This window comes from Zonotrichia leucophrys, chromosome 13 (genome assembly GCF_028769735.1).
Source record: "Zonotrichia leucophrys gambelii isolate GWCS_2022_RI chromosome 13, RI_Zleu_2.0, whole genome shotgun sequence".
NCBI lineage: Eukaryota > Metazoa > Chordata > Aves > Passeriformes > Passerellidae > Zonotrichia > Zonotrichia leucophrys.
In genome coordinates, this window is record NC_088183.1 from 3,100,497 (window position 1) to 3,116,954 (window position 16,458).

At 46.7% G+C, this 16,458-nt stretch overlaps 1 protein-coding gene across 2 annotated transcripts; it reads right to left on the reverse strand.

Moving 5' to 3' along the window:
* Nucleotides 1-490: 490 nt before the first annotated feature.
* On the reverse strand, nt 491-6,793 carry DRD1 (dopamine receptor D1). Of its 2 annotated transcripts, XM_064725101.1 has the most exons (3): nt 6,460-6,793; nt 4,315-5,127; nt 491-3,589 (listed from the first exon to the last, which is right to left on the reverse strand). In XM_064725101.1, the coding sequence occupies exon 3, from the start codon at nt 3,579-3,581 to the stop codon at nt 2,220-2,222; it is 1,362 nt and encodes a 453-aa protein (XP_064581171.1). In that variant the 5' UTR covers nt 3,582-3,589; nt 4,315-5,127; nt 6,460-6,793; the 3' UTR covers nt 491-2,219. The 2 variants fall into 2 exon arrangements, with proteins under 2 accessions (XP_064581171.1, XP_064581170.1); XM_064725100.1 differs by lacking the exon at nt 6,460-6,793 and having other exon boundaries at nt 491-3,637; nt 4,315-5,546.
* Nucleotides 6,794-16,458: the final 9,665 nt, after the last annotated feature.

Sequence of the window (16,458 nt, forward strand, 5' to 3'; positions counted from 1 at the left end):
TGCAAAAACAGCACCTTGCTTTACACGCTCTCCTTAAATCATATTTTGTATTTTGCCTATATATCAGACTGCTGGGAGTTTTGAGAATAAGCAAGAAACCACAGAACCTCCTCTTTGGCCTGGGTACTTTTTAAGAAATGAAGTAATTCCTCAAAAGTACCCCCAAAAAATCAGGCATTAGGACATTTTCCCCAAAGAGCCCATTCACTATGCTGTTACTCCAAGGCAAAACTAATCTTTTAAATAAAAGTCACCAGTAGGGCAAGCTTTACACATTTAAAGCAGAGAGTGGCTGTTTCCAAATTGCTTTTACTGCTTTCAAATCCTCGTTTAGAGCAGGGGCTCAGTGGTCTCTAGTGAGGAGGTTTTCCTCTGCTTTGAACAGAAATTCCCATCTGCCTCATGGGTGTGATCCCAAATAAGGGCAAATGGGAAAATAAAAGAACCATCCTTCCCTTTAACACAATCAATACAACTGCAAAAACCAGCATGTATTTAATAAATGCAATGTAGATTGCTTTATTTGACCTTCTGTTCACAAAATAATTTTATTATATGTATGAAAGCAGCATACAGGCAATAAAATTATGAAAACATTCACAATACATAAATACACAGACCTGATGCAGGATGTATATAGTTTGTTAGACTTTAAATTTTTTTTTTCCTCTCAGTTCTCTTTTCCTGACAACACATTTCTTTTGATATATGTTACGAAAAAGTTGCTCCAAAGGGTATTTTCTCCCATTTAGAAAAGAAATGGATTCCTTTGAATGCTGCTGAATATTAACACCCAATGTTCCTGTTGCTAATGCTCACTGATTGCTTTTGGCATTACAGAGGGAAAGCAGCAGGGAAGGACAGTGGCAAAGTAGCAGGATTTTTTAATTAAACATTGGCAACTTTTTTGGAGTTCGCAGGAGGGTTTCGAGATGGAGGCTGCAGTTCCAGCCGGATTTAGAAATGTTTTAATCCCAAATGGTAATGAGGCCACAATTCCTTTCTAGATTGGAGTATTGACATGGCAATCTCTAAACTGTGATGTCCTCCCAGCTGCCATTGTAACCCAGTGTGTTTGTTCAGAAAAGATACCCAAGACTTGAAATAAGAAAAGTCTGAGAAAGCTGTTTATCTTACATAAATACAAAACACTATATACTAAGAATTGTTATCTAAGAAGCTTTCCTTCCCAAATTGGATTCTTCTTAAGGTTGTAGTCATATTTAAGGTATTTACAGATCCACAAACTTGACATTCTAGCAAAGTCTCTGTAACATGAAACTTTTTAAAAATAAATAGCAGCAATTTCTTTTATTTCTATAAGGGAAGAAAATTCGCAACTCAGTCAACTCTGGTCCTATCTTTTGAAAGAAATCCCACTTAAAAATAAAAAAAGCCCACAAGCAAACCAACTCCACACAGCATCAGTTCTGTTGATTCCTTCATTTCTTGCTGAGCTCCTTAACACTGCTCCATTCCCCTCACCAGCTCTCCAGACTATCAGAGCTTGTAATAAAGTGCTGACTGGTTGACTGGTCAAAATGCAGTTATGACACTCCAAAAATATCCCATTATTTAAACATCTTAAATAACATAAATAAAGCTAGATCTGTTGTAACATATGAAAAATATCAATTTAAAACAATAAATAAATAAAACCAGTATCAACATATTACCTCCCAAAGCTTTAAAAATAACCATTCTCGTTATAAGGCTCAATTATTTGTCAGAAATAATTTTAAGAAGGCATCAACCTACCTTTACAATCCCTCAGTCATTAATTAGGACCTGTTAACACCCACTATCACAAGACAAAGCAATCTTTTAACTTCTAGTAAACATTAATCTTTAAATACTCAACATTTATCTTTTGCCTCACTTTTACCTAGAAATTGGTTCCTCTGTACAGAGAAGAAGCAACATTTTCTTTGTAACTGCACTGTATCTAAATTTGTAGATTTGTAGATTTTCCTCAGGGTGAACAGTACAGTTTAACATCCTTTTTTATAACCAATTTCCAGTATTTTTTTCTGTTTATTGTTTGAAATGTTAAATTTGCTCTGAATGCCAGGAAAATTAATTCTGGGCTTGGTGTAAATGTGCATTTTTCTCCCTTAGAGCTTAGGTTCTTACCAAAAAAATCTCGTATATCTTTTTTTTTCCCAAAAAAAGATTATTACAATATACACCATTAGGTCTTGCTGAGTAAACCTTACTGTTCAGGTTTTATGCTGCCCATTCTGTGTAATGGGATTGATCTTTTCCAAAGAAACATCAGCTTCGTAATCCAAGATACCCGACAGTGCTGGAGACATTTTCTCCAAGGTCTTTGACAGTTCACCCTCCTCGTCTTCCTTTTTAAGAGGTTCTTCTTCCGGGCAGATAATGGAGTGTGGGATCAGATAAACCAGGTTGGACTCTTTGGGGCTGGAGCCTTTGGGCTCGTGCTGGCTGGAGAAGACCACGGCCCCGTTGTTGTTGATGCTGACGGTCTCGATGGCGTTGCCAGCCAGGGGGCAGAGCCTGTAGCAGCCCAGCAAGGTGGAGAATGCCTTGCGGAAATCGGCGTTGAAGGCATAGATGATGGGGTTCAGGGAAGAATTGGCCCATCCAAACCATATAAAAACATCAAAGGTGGTGGAATTAATGCAGAAAGCCTCTGCCCCCTTGGAGGGCTGGGTGGGCTCGCAGAAGGGAATCATGCAGTTCAACACAAAAAATGGCAACCAGCAGCACACAAACACCCCCATGATCACTGAGAGGGTCTTTAACACCTTGGTTTCCCTCTTGAAGGACATTTTGAAGTTGCTCTCTGGCTGCTGGCAGTCCATGCTGCTCCTGTTGCCACCCGGGTTGTGGCAGTTCTTGGCATGCACTGCTGCTCTCTCCAGAGCCGAGATGCGCCGGATTTGCTTCTGAGCAATCCGGTATATCCTGGTGTAGGTGACTATCATGATGGCCACGGGGATGTAGAAGCTAATTAGAGAAGAGGAGATGGCATACATCCTGTTTAGGCTAGAATCACAGTTGTCCATGGTTACACCTTCTAAGCTGGCGTTGAAGTCCAAAAAGCTCGTGGTCGTAGCCTTGTGCCAGTTGAGCTGCACTGGGATGAAGGAGATCAGCACGGACAAAGTCCACGCCACGCTGATCATGATGAAGGCTGCCTTGGGGGTCATCTTCCTCTCGTACCTAAACGGGCTGGAGATGGCCCAGTATCTGTCCACACTAATGACACAGAGGTTTAAGATGGAGGCTGTTGAGCACATAATATCAAAGGCCACCCAGATGTTGCAAAATGAACCAAAAGGCCAGAAACCGGCGATCTCGGCCACAGCTTTCCAAGGCATGACCAAAACTGCCACTAAGAGATCGGACACGGCCAAGGAGATGACAAAGAAGTTGGTGACCTTGGACCTGAGGTGGCGAAAGCGAATGACAGCTGCGCAGACCAGCGTGTTCCCCAGCAGCGTGGAGAGGATCAGCAGCGAGAGGAAGCAGCCCGTGAGGATCCGAAAGGAAGAGGAGTCCCTTTCCACCAGCAGCCCTTCCCCGTCCATAGTGGTGTCGTTCCAAGTCATAGTTTCTCCTGAGGGAAAATCATATCATGATTTTCATGACGACATCAACTCCTCTCCTTGCAGAGATCACAGAGATCAGATGGCCATTAATTACTCATCACCAAACAGAGCAAAGGTCTTTTCCTACAGTCCCTTTGCCCCCAGACAGACCTCACCCTCTTTGAATCATCCTAACAACATCCTGAAAGCTCTGTGGGCAGGAACTGAAAATGCACAAACACAGTCCACCCTACAAACAGAGGGTTTTTAGCAATCCCTTCAGAAACACACTGCACCACCCCTGCATGGAGTAGCCTAACTCAGACAGCTCACCTGTGAGTGTTCTGCTGCCGTCCTCTGCAAACACACCCCACACACAGCAAAGCAATCACTTTTCCATGCTTGCATCTATTCCCACTTAAATAGACTATTGATCGAGTGTTTCCAGTGTCCACTGCACCAGCCCTTCATATTTACTGAAGCGTATCAGACAAGATGCCTTTTCTCTGGTTCTCTAAATGTCTCACTGATGAAACACTCCATCCTTCCTCCTCACTACATTCCTGTTATAAAATGCACCAGTTCTCACTCTGTTTCTTGGCAGTATCAGAAAGCAAACCTTCACTTTGTTTCAAACTGGTTTACATTTCCAAGACAAAATAAATAAACATACAGTAGGTGTGTTTTAAACGTTTTCAGCAAGAAGTAGCTCAGGTTATTTAGTCTGACTTAAACAAGAAATGCTGGCTCCTACCTTTCACCTCTGATTCCCTGTTTGCTCTGGGATGCAGGGCCGTCTCTCCTCCTCTTTTAGTTTTGGAATTGCATAGCAAATCTTATATACAAAACCAACACAGGAACACTGCATTGCATCGTGCATGTGGGTTTTTTTTCCCTGAAAGTGCAAACTGGCAGGGGAGAAGTAAGAGTTGGACCACCAGGAGTTATTTTTCAGGGGAGCAGCAGGTCTGTGCCGTCGGACCGTGCGTGACGGACCCTGCTGGTGCGTGCCCGGCTCCCTCCATCCCACGGCCCCTGCCGATCACTCTGCAAACTTTGTTGGCCGGATCAGTCCCAGTCGCGCTTTGTACATCCCGTTGAGGCGGCACATCAGGGCAAATCATCCCAGCAAAAGGCACGGTATTCCCAACGCTGGCAAGAGCCGATTAGCAGTTTTTCCCTCGGTCGTTTGCCGGATGGAGAAAGAGGCGAGAGGAGGAGGAGAAGGACCCGAGTGACCTTCCCTCGGCCACCACGCCGGCGATGCCCGCAGTGGGTTCCTCTCCCAGCAGGAACGAGTCGCTTTAACACTCCGCTGCCAAGTTATAGCTCTCCATAACTACTCCGGAATAATCCCACCTCCTGCTCAGCGGGGCCGCGCTCCAGGGATCGGGTCCAGCTCTCACCATGCTGTTTCCCTCTCGGAAAGGCGCAGGCGGAGGCAGCTCCTCACACTCTCCCGCTGCCCGCCCCGGGCCGCGCATCTCCCGGCTGCTTCCTTCTGCCCGGGGCAGGGCTCGGCAGCATCGCCCCTCCAGGAACGCTCTGTCTGCCCGGCGACTCCTTCCTAAAGGATTAACACAAGGGAATGACAGGCATGGAGGCACGCAGCGGGCAAAAAGCCACCCCCCTTCTCCTCCTCTAACATCTTCTGTCGAGCGCCGCTTCTTCTGGGGAACAACGTCCCGGGCAGCCGGGGCCGGAGGCAGAGCGGGGCTCCGGCAGCGGCTCCCGCCGAGTTTAGCGCAGCCGGGATTACTTTGCCCGAGCCCGGTGCGCTGCTGCGGACCGTGAGTACCGGCCCCGCTCCCCCGCGACGGGCGATGCTCGGGAGGGGCCGCGGGGCGAGGCGGCGCCACCGGGGCAGCGGAGAGAGCCCGGAGCCCGCTCGGGAGCCGCTCTGGGCGCGGCGGGGCAGCGGCCGGGGCTGGGGGCTCGGCCGGGGCAGCGCTCCGTGCGCCGCCCCCCGCCTGGCGCAGCCCCCGGCTCCCGGCGCAGCCGCGGCCGCCGGGCTCCCTCTCCTGGGCGGAGCGGGTGGGCACGGAGCGGGACAGCGTCCCACGGCGCTGCCAGCCCGGCACGGAGCGGGGACAGCGTCCCACGGGGCTCCCAGCCCGGCACGGAGCGGGGACAGCGTCCCACGGCGCTGCCAGCCCGGCACGGAGCGGGACAGCGTCCCACGGCGCTCCCAGCCCGGCACGGAGCGGGGACAGCGTCCCACGGTGCTCCCACCCCGCCCGGAGCGGGGACAGCGTCCCACGGCGCTGCCACCCCGGCACGGAGCGGGACAGCGTCCCACGGCGCTCCCAGCCCGGCACGGAGCGGGGACAGCGTCCCACGGTGCTCCCAGCCCGGCACGGAGCGGGACAGCGTCCCACGGCGCTCCCAGCCCGGCACGGAGCGGGACAGCGTCCCACGGCGCTGCCAGCCCGGCACGGAGCGGGGACAGCGTCCCACGGCGCTGCCAGCCCGGCCCGGAGCGGGACAGCGTCCCACGGCGCTGCCAGCCCGGCACGGAGCGGGGACAGCGTCCCACGGTGCTCCCAGCCCGGCACGGAGCGGGACAGCGTCCCACGCGCTCCACCCGGCCGAGCGGCACTCCCACGCGTCCCAGCCCGGCACGGAGCGGGACAGCGTCCCACGGTGCTCCCAGCCCGGCCCCGGGGCTGGCACCGCCGCATCCTGCAGGCAGGGAGCGGGGAAAAGCCACGGACAGCTCCCGAGTGCATCGTGCGGGACACAAACACTGCCCCGAGGGCACGGAAAGCCCGTCCGAGCACACCCAAAACCTCCAAAAACCTCTTGGCAAGCTCCCCCGCCCCGCTCGGGAGTGAGCACCAAAACCGGAGCGGTTGTTACTCAAATATTTCTGTTTACAAAAGGGTCTTTCCTTGCTTACCTTAGCTGCAACTGGCAGGGAAAGATGAGCATGCTGGTTTGCACAGGAATCTTACCCCCCAAAAAAACAGGAGATAAATATAAAAGAATCACATTTGTGCTAGAAGAACAAATACTCTTAATAAGTTGTCAACATAAATTCTGTGGAGTCCAGCACTTGTGAAGTTGCTTTTGAGGCATCTATCTCTCATAATGTCACTTAAAGCAGACACAGTGCTAAGCTAACCTTGACTAGTTAACTGAAACACTTGTTTTCCTTTCCCCTTCTCTTACTTTTTTTATAAATTTTAACTGCTTCTCACCAAGTTCTCATCCCGCCCTCCCCCTGCTCATTATCCTGTCCTTTAATCATCATTCATCCCCAGAGGAGGGTGAAAATAGACAAGAAAATGAATCCTGTGCTGTTTGGTAATAGAGATCTCTAATGAAACTCACTGTGAGTTTTCTTTTTCTATTTTCAAGATCCTTTTTCTATTGTCTCCTGTTCTTAAAGCTCCACGCAGGTTTAGTGCATGATAAGTATTTGCTGCAAAGGCAGCACGTTCCTGCTTTTCCATAGAAACCCTGGGCTGGAGGAAACATCGCCTGCAGAAGAAGCCACTGAACACACTTGATTTTATTTGCAATAACTTCCAGAGGCTCTTCTAAATCAACTTTCAACCACAGCCATCCTGGATTATTCCAGGAGAAATCACAACTTGCAATCGCCCAAAAAGCAAAATTTTTGAGGCATATTGGAGAGAAATACCGAGGTACACATTGCAGAGGAGAGAGAAGTCTGCTCTCAAGCATCTGCTTATCAGCTCACCCAGTGAACTCTTCCTTTCAGTTCGTTTTTACCAGGGAGTGGCCTTTCCTGGGGGAGAGGCTGGGCTCAGCACTGGAAGAACCTAATGCTGCTGACATTGAGTGAGGGTTTCACTTGAATCTGACATTTAAAGAATCCTTTTGGATCACTACTCACAGCAGCTTGTAAGGCACTCACAGCCCTTATTTTCCTGGCAATTCAAGCATCAGTTTCAGAAGCCAGAGCCTTTCTCCTGTCTCTCCCCTAAGTTTGTGTGCCCAGCCCAGGGGTGAATGTGAGGTCTGGCTCAGCCCCTTCAGCAGTTTCAAACACCAGCATTCATCCAGGGCACCCTGCTGAACTCATTTGTCACTTCTGCTAATTTATGAGCTTTTAAAACTTTCATGACTTGACAGCCATTCCCAGGTGAGGAACAAAAGTGAAATCCACTAAAACCCCTATAATTATTTAGGCAAATTTAATGCTGGGATTAGGCAGCAGTTTGCCACAGCTCTGGGAGCCAGTTACACGAGTGCTGGGTCATTTTTCCTTTTGCTGCTCTCTGACCAAGCTGTCCCCAGCCAGTGTGAGCAGAATCAGCTCTGGTCCAGCTCTGGGCTTGCCTGAAACTCTCAGCAACAGGATGATGGTGCAGGTGTTTCCTGGAGATTCAGAAAATAGCACAGAGCTTGTTAAATTCTCCCTGGGTACCCACATAAAACAGCTGCTTAACTTTATTTAATGTTTTTCAATCACTACTGACTGCTGCTGGAATCAAAGCAATGGGCAGCAAAGGAGAGATTTTGTGTCTCTATTCCCACCTGCTCCTCCCAGGAGATGCTGGTTGGACAAGGCCCTACTTGGTCCTTATGAAGACTTAAAAATATAAACACTGAGTAGCACTTTGATTCAAATAATCTTAATTCAAGCAGAAATTGGCTACTGGAAGGCCAAGTCTGAGCTGAACAAAGCCCAGATCTCGCATTCAGAGATGGACATTCTTTAATCTAAACAGTGCACACACTAGACATGGAGAAAGCTTAGCTGAATTTACAAAATATATTGTAGTATGTGGATACAAACTGTACTCACATCACCCTCAGGAGGACTTTTCATGTCTGAAGAATGGAATTTACTAAACAAGAAATCAGCTGAGGCATATTCTCAAAAATAATGTCTAAAAGAGCTGTCAGATTTGTAAATAACTGGTTATACTAATAAACTGAAATAAATTTAGCCTCAACGTAACCTTCTTGGAAAAGTCAAGGGTTCCTGGAAACCAAACAGCTCTGAAGTCTTTTAAAGATCAGTGAAGCTCATTGTTTAAATAGAAATAATGTTGTGCATTCCATGAGGAAAAACCACAGTAGTGACTACAAAATCACAGAGCAAAAACCACTGCTAACATCTCCAAGGATCTCAAGCTCACTCTTGAATGATAAATTAGATCCATCAGCAGGGAGAAAGGATCAGTGAGAGAAATTATTTCTAGTCCCCAAAGGCAGACAACAAGAGACCTAAATATTCAGTATTTGAGTGTGGGCACTGGTTTTTTTTTGACTCTACATTATAGTCACTGCAGCTGGCCCTCAGTGCCTGGCAGATTCAGCAGGGCTGATCTCAAAAAGGACATCAGTGCTCAAAAACCACACCAGCACATGTTGACTTGTGAACTATTTTTCCAGTGGCAGCCACAGAGCATCCCTTGTCATCAGGTCACTGGTTAAGTTTGTGAGGAAATTTGAACACTGGCAACGAAAAGGAAAATCAAAAAAAGCCCAGAGAGAAGCACCATGTATGAAAGTCTGAATTTAAATCACTCATTTGAGGGGGCTCATTCAGGCCGGACACAGAGGGTAGAGGAAACCTAAAATTTCCCCCTTTTTCTTTCTGGGATTTTCATCTGCCAGAGACACAGGACATGAGAGGGTAGTGCAGGAGGGTATAAAAGGCAAGGATTTGCTTTTATTTGCTGCTCCCCGGGATCTGGAGCTCATGCACTGGTGCAGGGTGCTCAGGGGGCAGGACCAGGCACTGCTGCTCCCCTGGCATCATCTCCCCTCTCAGGCACTGATGCATCAGCAGAGCCTCACCCCCAGCCAGGAGAGCCCTGGGCCACAGCAGATGGAACCTGCAGGAAGGATTTCTGCCCTGCAGGAGATCAGGGAGCCTCTCAAAAGGCAGCCTCGTGTCACCCACAGGCTTTAGGAGTGCTGGAAACCATCCTCTGATTGTTCCATCTTCCCCTCCCAGCCCTCTCCTGTTCATAGCCTGTTCAAGCTCTGTTCCCCTTTCCCTCCCTCCCCAGTGATCCCTCTCTGCATCTCCCTGGAGTTCCCCCCACCAGATTTTACAACAAAATGGCTTTTTTTGGAGAGATGAGGAAGACAGGAAAGAAAGAGGAGCACCAAACCTGCTGCCAGGGGTGCAAGCAGAAGCTGTCACCTGCACATTGCCCAGCCCCAGGAGCTGTGGGTAATTTAAACTCAGTGTGATGCTGCCAATAACTGTGTTATTCAATCTGCAGAGCTCATGCAGTGACTTTTTATGGGGTTTTTCCAGTTCCACCCACTCACTCCCACAGGATCAGAGAAGGAAAATTTTCCCACAAGGAATACTTGGAGTGACCTTCCTCTTGCAGCTCAACCTGCTCTGCCAATCCAAAGGCCATTTACTGGATCTTAAATCACCCTGGAAATCACTCAAGCAGGGAAACCTAAAATTTCCCCCCTTTTCCTTCTGGGATTTCCATCTGCCAGAGATACGGGGCAGGAGAGGGATTACTGCCCTGCCAACACTTCCCTCCAGAGTGGGTAGAGAGCCAAACTGCAGAGGATGATGAGAATAAATTATAGCTGAGAGGAGAGCTCCAAGGAAAGGAAAATGCATCCTCCAACTGCCTCATCCCTGCGGCACAGAACGGTGCCAGGGAACCCACAGCAAACTAACAGGATTCTTTCTTTAAAACCTAATCTACACCAACAAATTGTGAAATACCTCAAAATTTCTGATCATTTCACTGACAAGTGTAGAGACTGGATGTAATCCTGTAATTTTATATCCTAGTCCATGTATATAAAAGCTTTAGCTGATTGCTAAGGGCCTACTATGTGAAATGGCTCATAAAGTAGTAAGTCAGCACAAAAATACAGAGTGGGCCATTGCCTCTCAATTTAGGCTTTATTTGCATATGCATATTTTTACTACTATACAGCTTTAATTCTTTCACTCCACACTGGACATTTTAGGCCCTCAGAAAAAAAAAACAAACCTGAATATGTGAATCAAAAGAAAAGTCACAGAGAAAATGACAGCATTTTTCATGTTAAAGATGGCTTTGACATATTAATTAGCATCTCAGAGATGAAATAAAGCCAGCGATACCGAATGATTCATTAGAATGAAATTAATCTGAGGAATAATTAACTCTGAGGGGATGGAGAAAAAGAATACAAATAGATATATTAGCAGCAAAACTCTTCACCAATGAGCATGACAGTGATTGCTAGCAGCAGTGGATGAGACTGCAGATAATACCATTTTCTCAGCAGATGGCTTGGTAGGTGGCACTCTCCCTCCTAAGCTGCTCTTACAGATTTACTCCTGAGCTGTGTGCCAGCATCAAATAGATCCTTACCCATATTCCAGCCCAGCCCCTGATTGATGGATGGAGAAGAAATGTTTAACAGAACTATTTAACAGCAGATTTGTTGGTTTTCTGGCGCAGGACGTGATGATGAAGTGTGTGCTCGGTACCCACAGCAAGTAGACAATAGTTTGCTTTACATTTGGTTATTAAATTCACATTATTACACATCCAGCGTGGTCAGGCTCCACAGCCCTGCCACTGGCAGGCTACAAATCCTTGAATTAAAGATAACTAAACTAAAACTTACCAAAAAATTAGAAGCATTACTTCTTGCTCCTAGTGAAGAGTGTCACCATCATTTCAGAGCTGCACCACAGGAGCCACAGGAGCCCAGCCAGGTGCCCACAGAGCACAGCAGGTCCAGCCACAGCACACAGGGTCAGTCCAGCAAGGACCAGAGCTCTCCAAATGTGCCATTCCTGCAGCTCTGCTGTCTCAGGCAGCATTTTCCACCTGCAGCTCCCCACACAGCCCTGCTGTTGCTGCAATGTTGCAGTTCCACCTTCAAATTCCAGGATTAAACTCCTCTCCAACGCTCCTTGTCAAAGTCAAACCACATAATCTGGGCTTGACAGTGGTCAGAAACATCCCACCAAGCTCAATAAAACACTGGAACAATATTCCAAACAAAAATCTGTACCAAGGTCTAAGCCTTGGGCTGCTTCACTCCTCCTGACGTGACCTCCATTCACACTTTTGAAAAACCCTGTGATCCAACTGCCCCAAACCATGATGCTATCCCAAATCCACTCTCACCCTTGTTCACCTGGATCTGTTATCCTGTTCCAGCTTCTCTGCCTGGCCCACCACATCAGGCAGAACTCTTTCTTCCCCCCAACATGAGTAACTTGTCCCTCTTTGCATCCTGCTTTGACGTCCTTGGCTTTTCCCTGCCCTGTTGCTGAGTCAGACTCTAACAGGCTGTACTTTCCCAGGCTGGAAACGTTCCCTGAGCTTCATCATCCACTTGTCAACATCTGTCCCAAGGTCAGGGGCCTTCCAAGGCAGCCAATTCTTCCTGCTCCCTTCCCACAAAGCTCATCAGGGCTCAGCTCCACCAAGACAGGCATCCAGAGCCTCTTCTCAGTCCATCAAACCAGCCCTCTCCATTTAGGAGAGGCTAAAAGTTACAGGTCCCATGTCAGTAGAAAGTTCCCTGATGCTTTCCAGTAATTGTGTACTATTTATGGGAATTCCCTTCTGCTCTTTAGAAATCTCCCACAGCTTTCCAAGAGCTGTGCATTTCCTTCTAGGATTTCTCCACTGCCTTATAGCAATTCCTCCTCACTTCATACAAAATTCCCTCCAGCTGCCTGGGAATTTGTAGGAAACTTTTTCAGAACTCACATTTTGCTTTCCTGGAGTTCTTCTACAGTTTTCTAAGAATCCAATTTTCCTTTCTAAGGATTTCCCATAATTTTTCTATGAGTTCCCTGTAGTTTTCCTGGACTTTTCTGTGTTTTTCTAGACATTTTCCATACCTTTCCAAGAATTTCCTGCCTCTATGAATCTCTCACTTCTCCCTAGGTATTTCTGTCAGCTTTCAGTTGTATCCACCAGGTTGTGGCCTAGTGTCAAGGGTTTTTCCATATTGGTTGTGTATCTGCATGTTGTGATGTGCCCAGTTGTCCTCAGTTGTCCTGTTTTGTCACAGATTTTGTCATTGGTGTGCCTTGTTCTCATATTTTTATGAATATTTTTTTATTTAAAAAAATTATTATTTTATTTTTTTATTAAAAATATTATTTTTATTAATAAAGCCACAGAAAAGGCTCAGGAGGTGAAAGTAAAAGGATTAATCAATATCTGGTCCCTAGATGCTGATGAAAAAAAAATGTCAGGTCTGTTTGAAGGAGCTGTGAGAGCTGGCATGGATCTTTCATGGCACCAATGGTCCCACATGAGACATTTATAAAATAGCCACATCATAGAGGAAATGGCTTCCTAATCCCTTTGAAAGGCTGGTTTATTCCTTTAAACACAGCTTTATGTCCCTTCTAAATGCAGATTGGCTTTTCATCTTCATTCCCTTCCATTCTTATCCAATATAACTGTGCATCTAGAGAAAGAGGAAAATTGAGTATGCATTAATTTAGTTTGGCACAGTAGAGCATGAGTAACCTGGAACTGAGTTCAAATATTGCAGATGGAGCCAAAGCATTTAAGTGATTTTGTAAGTAACACTCTATCAGCTTATATAAGAGTTTCATTACAATTTATATTGCCAAGAAATGTTGTGTTACTTGCCTGTTTGATCAAATTTCCCAAGATAATCGTTTATTCCTTATCAGCTGAGACTGGGAAGACAGGGTGGTGGCATTTGATGCACTGCCACAGACTCACAGAAATCACTGGCTCATTTACAAAAACAATCCTTGAACTCTCTCAGTGTGTACCAACGCCCCAGTCTGAAGTTTGGATCTTCTACATAAAATTAATGTATTTTACGTCAGGAAAGCACAGGAAATGCTGGGTATACGTGGTTCACCTTGCCCAGCATTCTGCTCCTGAGAGCAAAACCCAGCACAGAGCCTTCACAGGCACCTCCCATCGAGTGCTAATGAATCATTCCCAGAAATGTGCTGCTTTCTTCTGGCAAAGCCCTGATAACAGCCAGCTTGGTGCCAAGGCCAGCTCCTGACATCCTATCCTGATCCAGCTGCTGAAAACAGCCCAGATCCCTGCATGTGCCTTTGGGAACATCATCACATCATTCCCCACTATTTTTTTCATGGAGCAGAGAAGTCTTGACATCTCTCACATTTCCCTTCATTCTGCACTGTTTTCAACCCGGGGTTTGAAATTCCTGGTCCTGCAGTGCCACTTACTGGACACTTCTGTTCATAAAAGCATGTGCAGCAGCTCTTCATTTACTCAGTTGATTCTCAGGGCTAATTTGAAATGGAGAAAAAACATAAAATACACCAATGTTCATTTAGGAATACGGGAAAGCAAATACAATAAAGCTTGTTTCTTAGATGAGGCAGTAATTGTGGAGGAACAGAAATCCTCCTTTTCTGGTCAGTGTAGGGAAGAATTTGCCCTGTAATAGTCTGGGAATTCTTCCAGGTGGAAACATGCAGATGGTCAAATTTATCCCTAGTTCAACAAATGTGCATGGTAGTTTGCAAGATTTATTAATATATCCCTTGGGAAATAAGGCAACTGCAAGGAATGCTTCAAAAGGAGCTGGGGGGGTGGTTTATTTCATTAATCCAGACATACATTTTTAATAGAGACAAAAACATTTTAGTGTGAAAATTAGTGCAGATGAATAAAGACAGAGTCAGAGGTCAGATATTCTCTGTGACTGCACATATTCCTCCATTTGCCTTTCAGTTTGTAGCTCATGAGTAGCTGCTGGTGATTGCTCAGAGCCATCTTGAGCTTCTCAGGAATCATGGCAAAATATCAGATTTGTTACTCAGCAATGGGAGAAATGACTCGTCCAGTGAAAGAGAAGCTATGTAGCTGCTCAAAACCATCTGCACTGAGCACACAGCAAACCATTAACTCTTGCAGCTTTGCATGTAGTGACTCAGAGAAAGAATTTAGGCATTCATATACCCACATTAAATACTCTGCAAGCAGAATTTCAATTGTGATGTGAAGAAAAGTCCACATGTGGTTTTAAATCAGATTAACAAATTGGTATCTTTGGGATACAAGGAATTATTACAGGCAGAAAACATCAGTCCTCAGAATGCAAACCATACAAAACAACCCCAGTTATACCCAACAAAAAATTCATTTATTTCTCTGCACAACATCCAGCTGTTTCCATTTCCTGAACAAGGTGTTTTTCCTGCTCAGTCATTGCCATGTTTTTTAACAATAAGTGTTATGGCCAGATACCACCACAGATGAATGTGTTGGATCTGTTACTGGTCATGCAGACTGGGAGCCGACCAACAAGATTAAGAAGAATTAGACATTAGCAGGGAAATATATAAATTGTGCACAAATTTCACTGTGCAGTGCAAGGATATCAGTGCCAATTTTTATTCTTTCATGATGGACTCTCACTTGGTATATTTGCAGCTGCAATTGACATATTTTTATCTCTAGATTGTGGAGCCACAGGGGAAATACAACAGGAGACATCTGAGATTGGATGTGACTGTGTCAGAATGAAGGTTGACTCTTAATTTTTTATAAAAAATCATGAACTGAGTTGGCTTTCAGTTAAAAACTGAAAACAAACTCCAGCCTACACAATTCTATTTTATGAAATATATATATATAATTTCATAGAAGTTGAGTATTAACAGCAAAGATTTCTTCAATAACTGCAACTCCACGAACACTTGATACCTGGGTAAAGTCATGGCTTTTTAATATAAAATTCCCATTCAGTGTCCTGCAATGAGCAGGGAGAGGGAGGTCAGTCCTGTATCCAAAGAGCTGAAAAGAAGGATTGCTCTGCTTGCACAGCTGCCAGTCCTCCAGGTTGCACAGGACTGATGTGAACCTCAGAGGAAGTAAAAAAACAAACCAGAAGGTTTGAAATTCCAAAGTGTTTCCACTGTCAGAGCAGCCCAGCCATTCTGGGAATAACAGGAAGAAGGAAAATGGCAGTGGGGAGGCCACCATTCGTCCTTGTGCCGGTTTCCTTCTCCACAGCTGCATCCAGAGCATCATTTCTGAGTGCCAGCGGCTCTGAATTGCTGAAATAGAAATGAAGACACGTCCTGCCCTGAGAGCTGCTGCATTCCCAGTGCCCACAGCACACACCAGGGCTGGGCTGGGAGCCCGACTGGGGAAAGATGTGTGTGAGCAGGGGGTGACATTGACATGTGGATGTTCCTTATCTGGCTGCTAATGGAGTTTTTATCTCCTCCCTCAGGTGCAGGCGCTGTGACAAGCCTCGTACTTGAGCGCCCTTCAGAGCAGCCTCCTGAGCTGTGCTGTCCTCACACGTGGCAATTTATTGAACCCCATCACCAGGTTTGGGGGCTCAGTGTGGCTTGGGTTTCTGGTAATAACCCTGAAACAACAATCCCAATCCAGTGCAGCCTGGAGGAGACTGACGGGAGACCTCACCGCCGTCCCTGTACGGGCCATTCGGGGCCGTACTGAGGGGTTGGACTCGATGATCCTCCAGGGTCCCATAAACTCAGAACAGTCCGTGATTCTGTGATTCTGTGATTTTATGGGCTGCAGCTTCCTCAGGAGGGGCAGCACCGATCTCTGCCCTCTGTGACCAGTGATAGACTCGAGAGAATCGCTGGAGCTGTGTCAGGGGAGAAAATTAGGAAAAGGTTCTTTACTCAGAGGGTGGCTGGGTTCCACAGAGAATCACAAGAGAGATCACAAGGAGCGTTTGTTTGGGCAAACTCTCTCGGCACACGGTGGGCTTGGTGGGGCTGTGGGGGGCCAGCAGTGGGACCCTCCCGATCCCAGCGAGTCCCCGCCATTCCATTAAATTCCATTAAATATTCCATTAAATAATTAACAGCAGTAACTGTGCGAGAAACACGATCCACCCCCGGGCCTTCAGGGCAGCGGGCTGAAGGAGGCGCGGGCGGCCCCGGGCGCTGCCCGCACGGCCCTGCCCGGCCCGG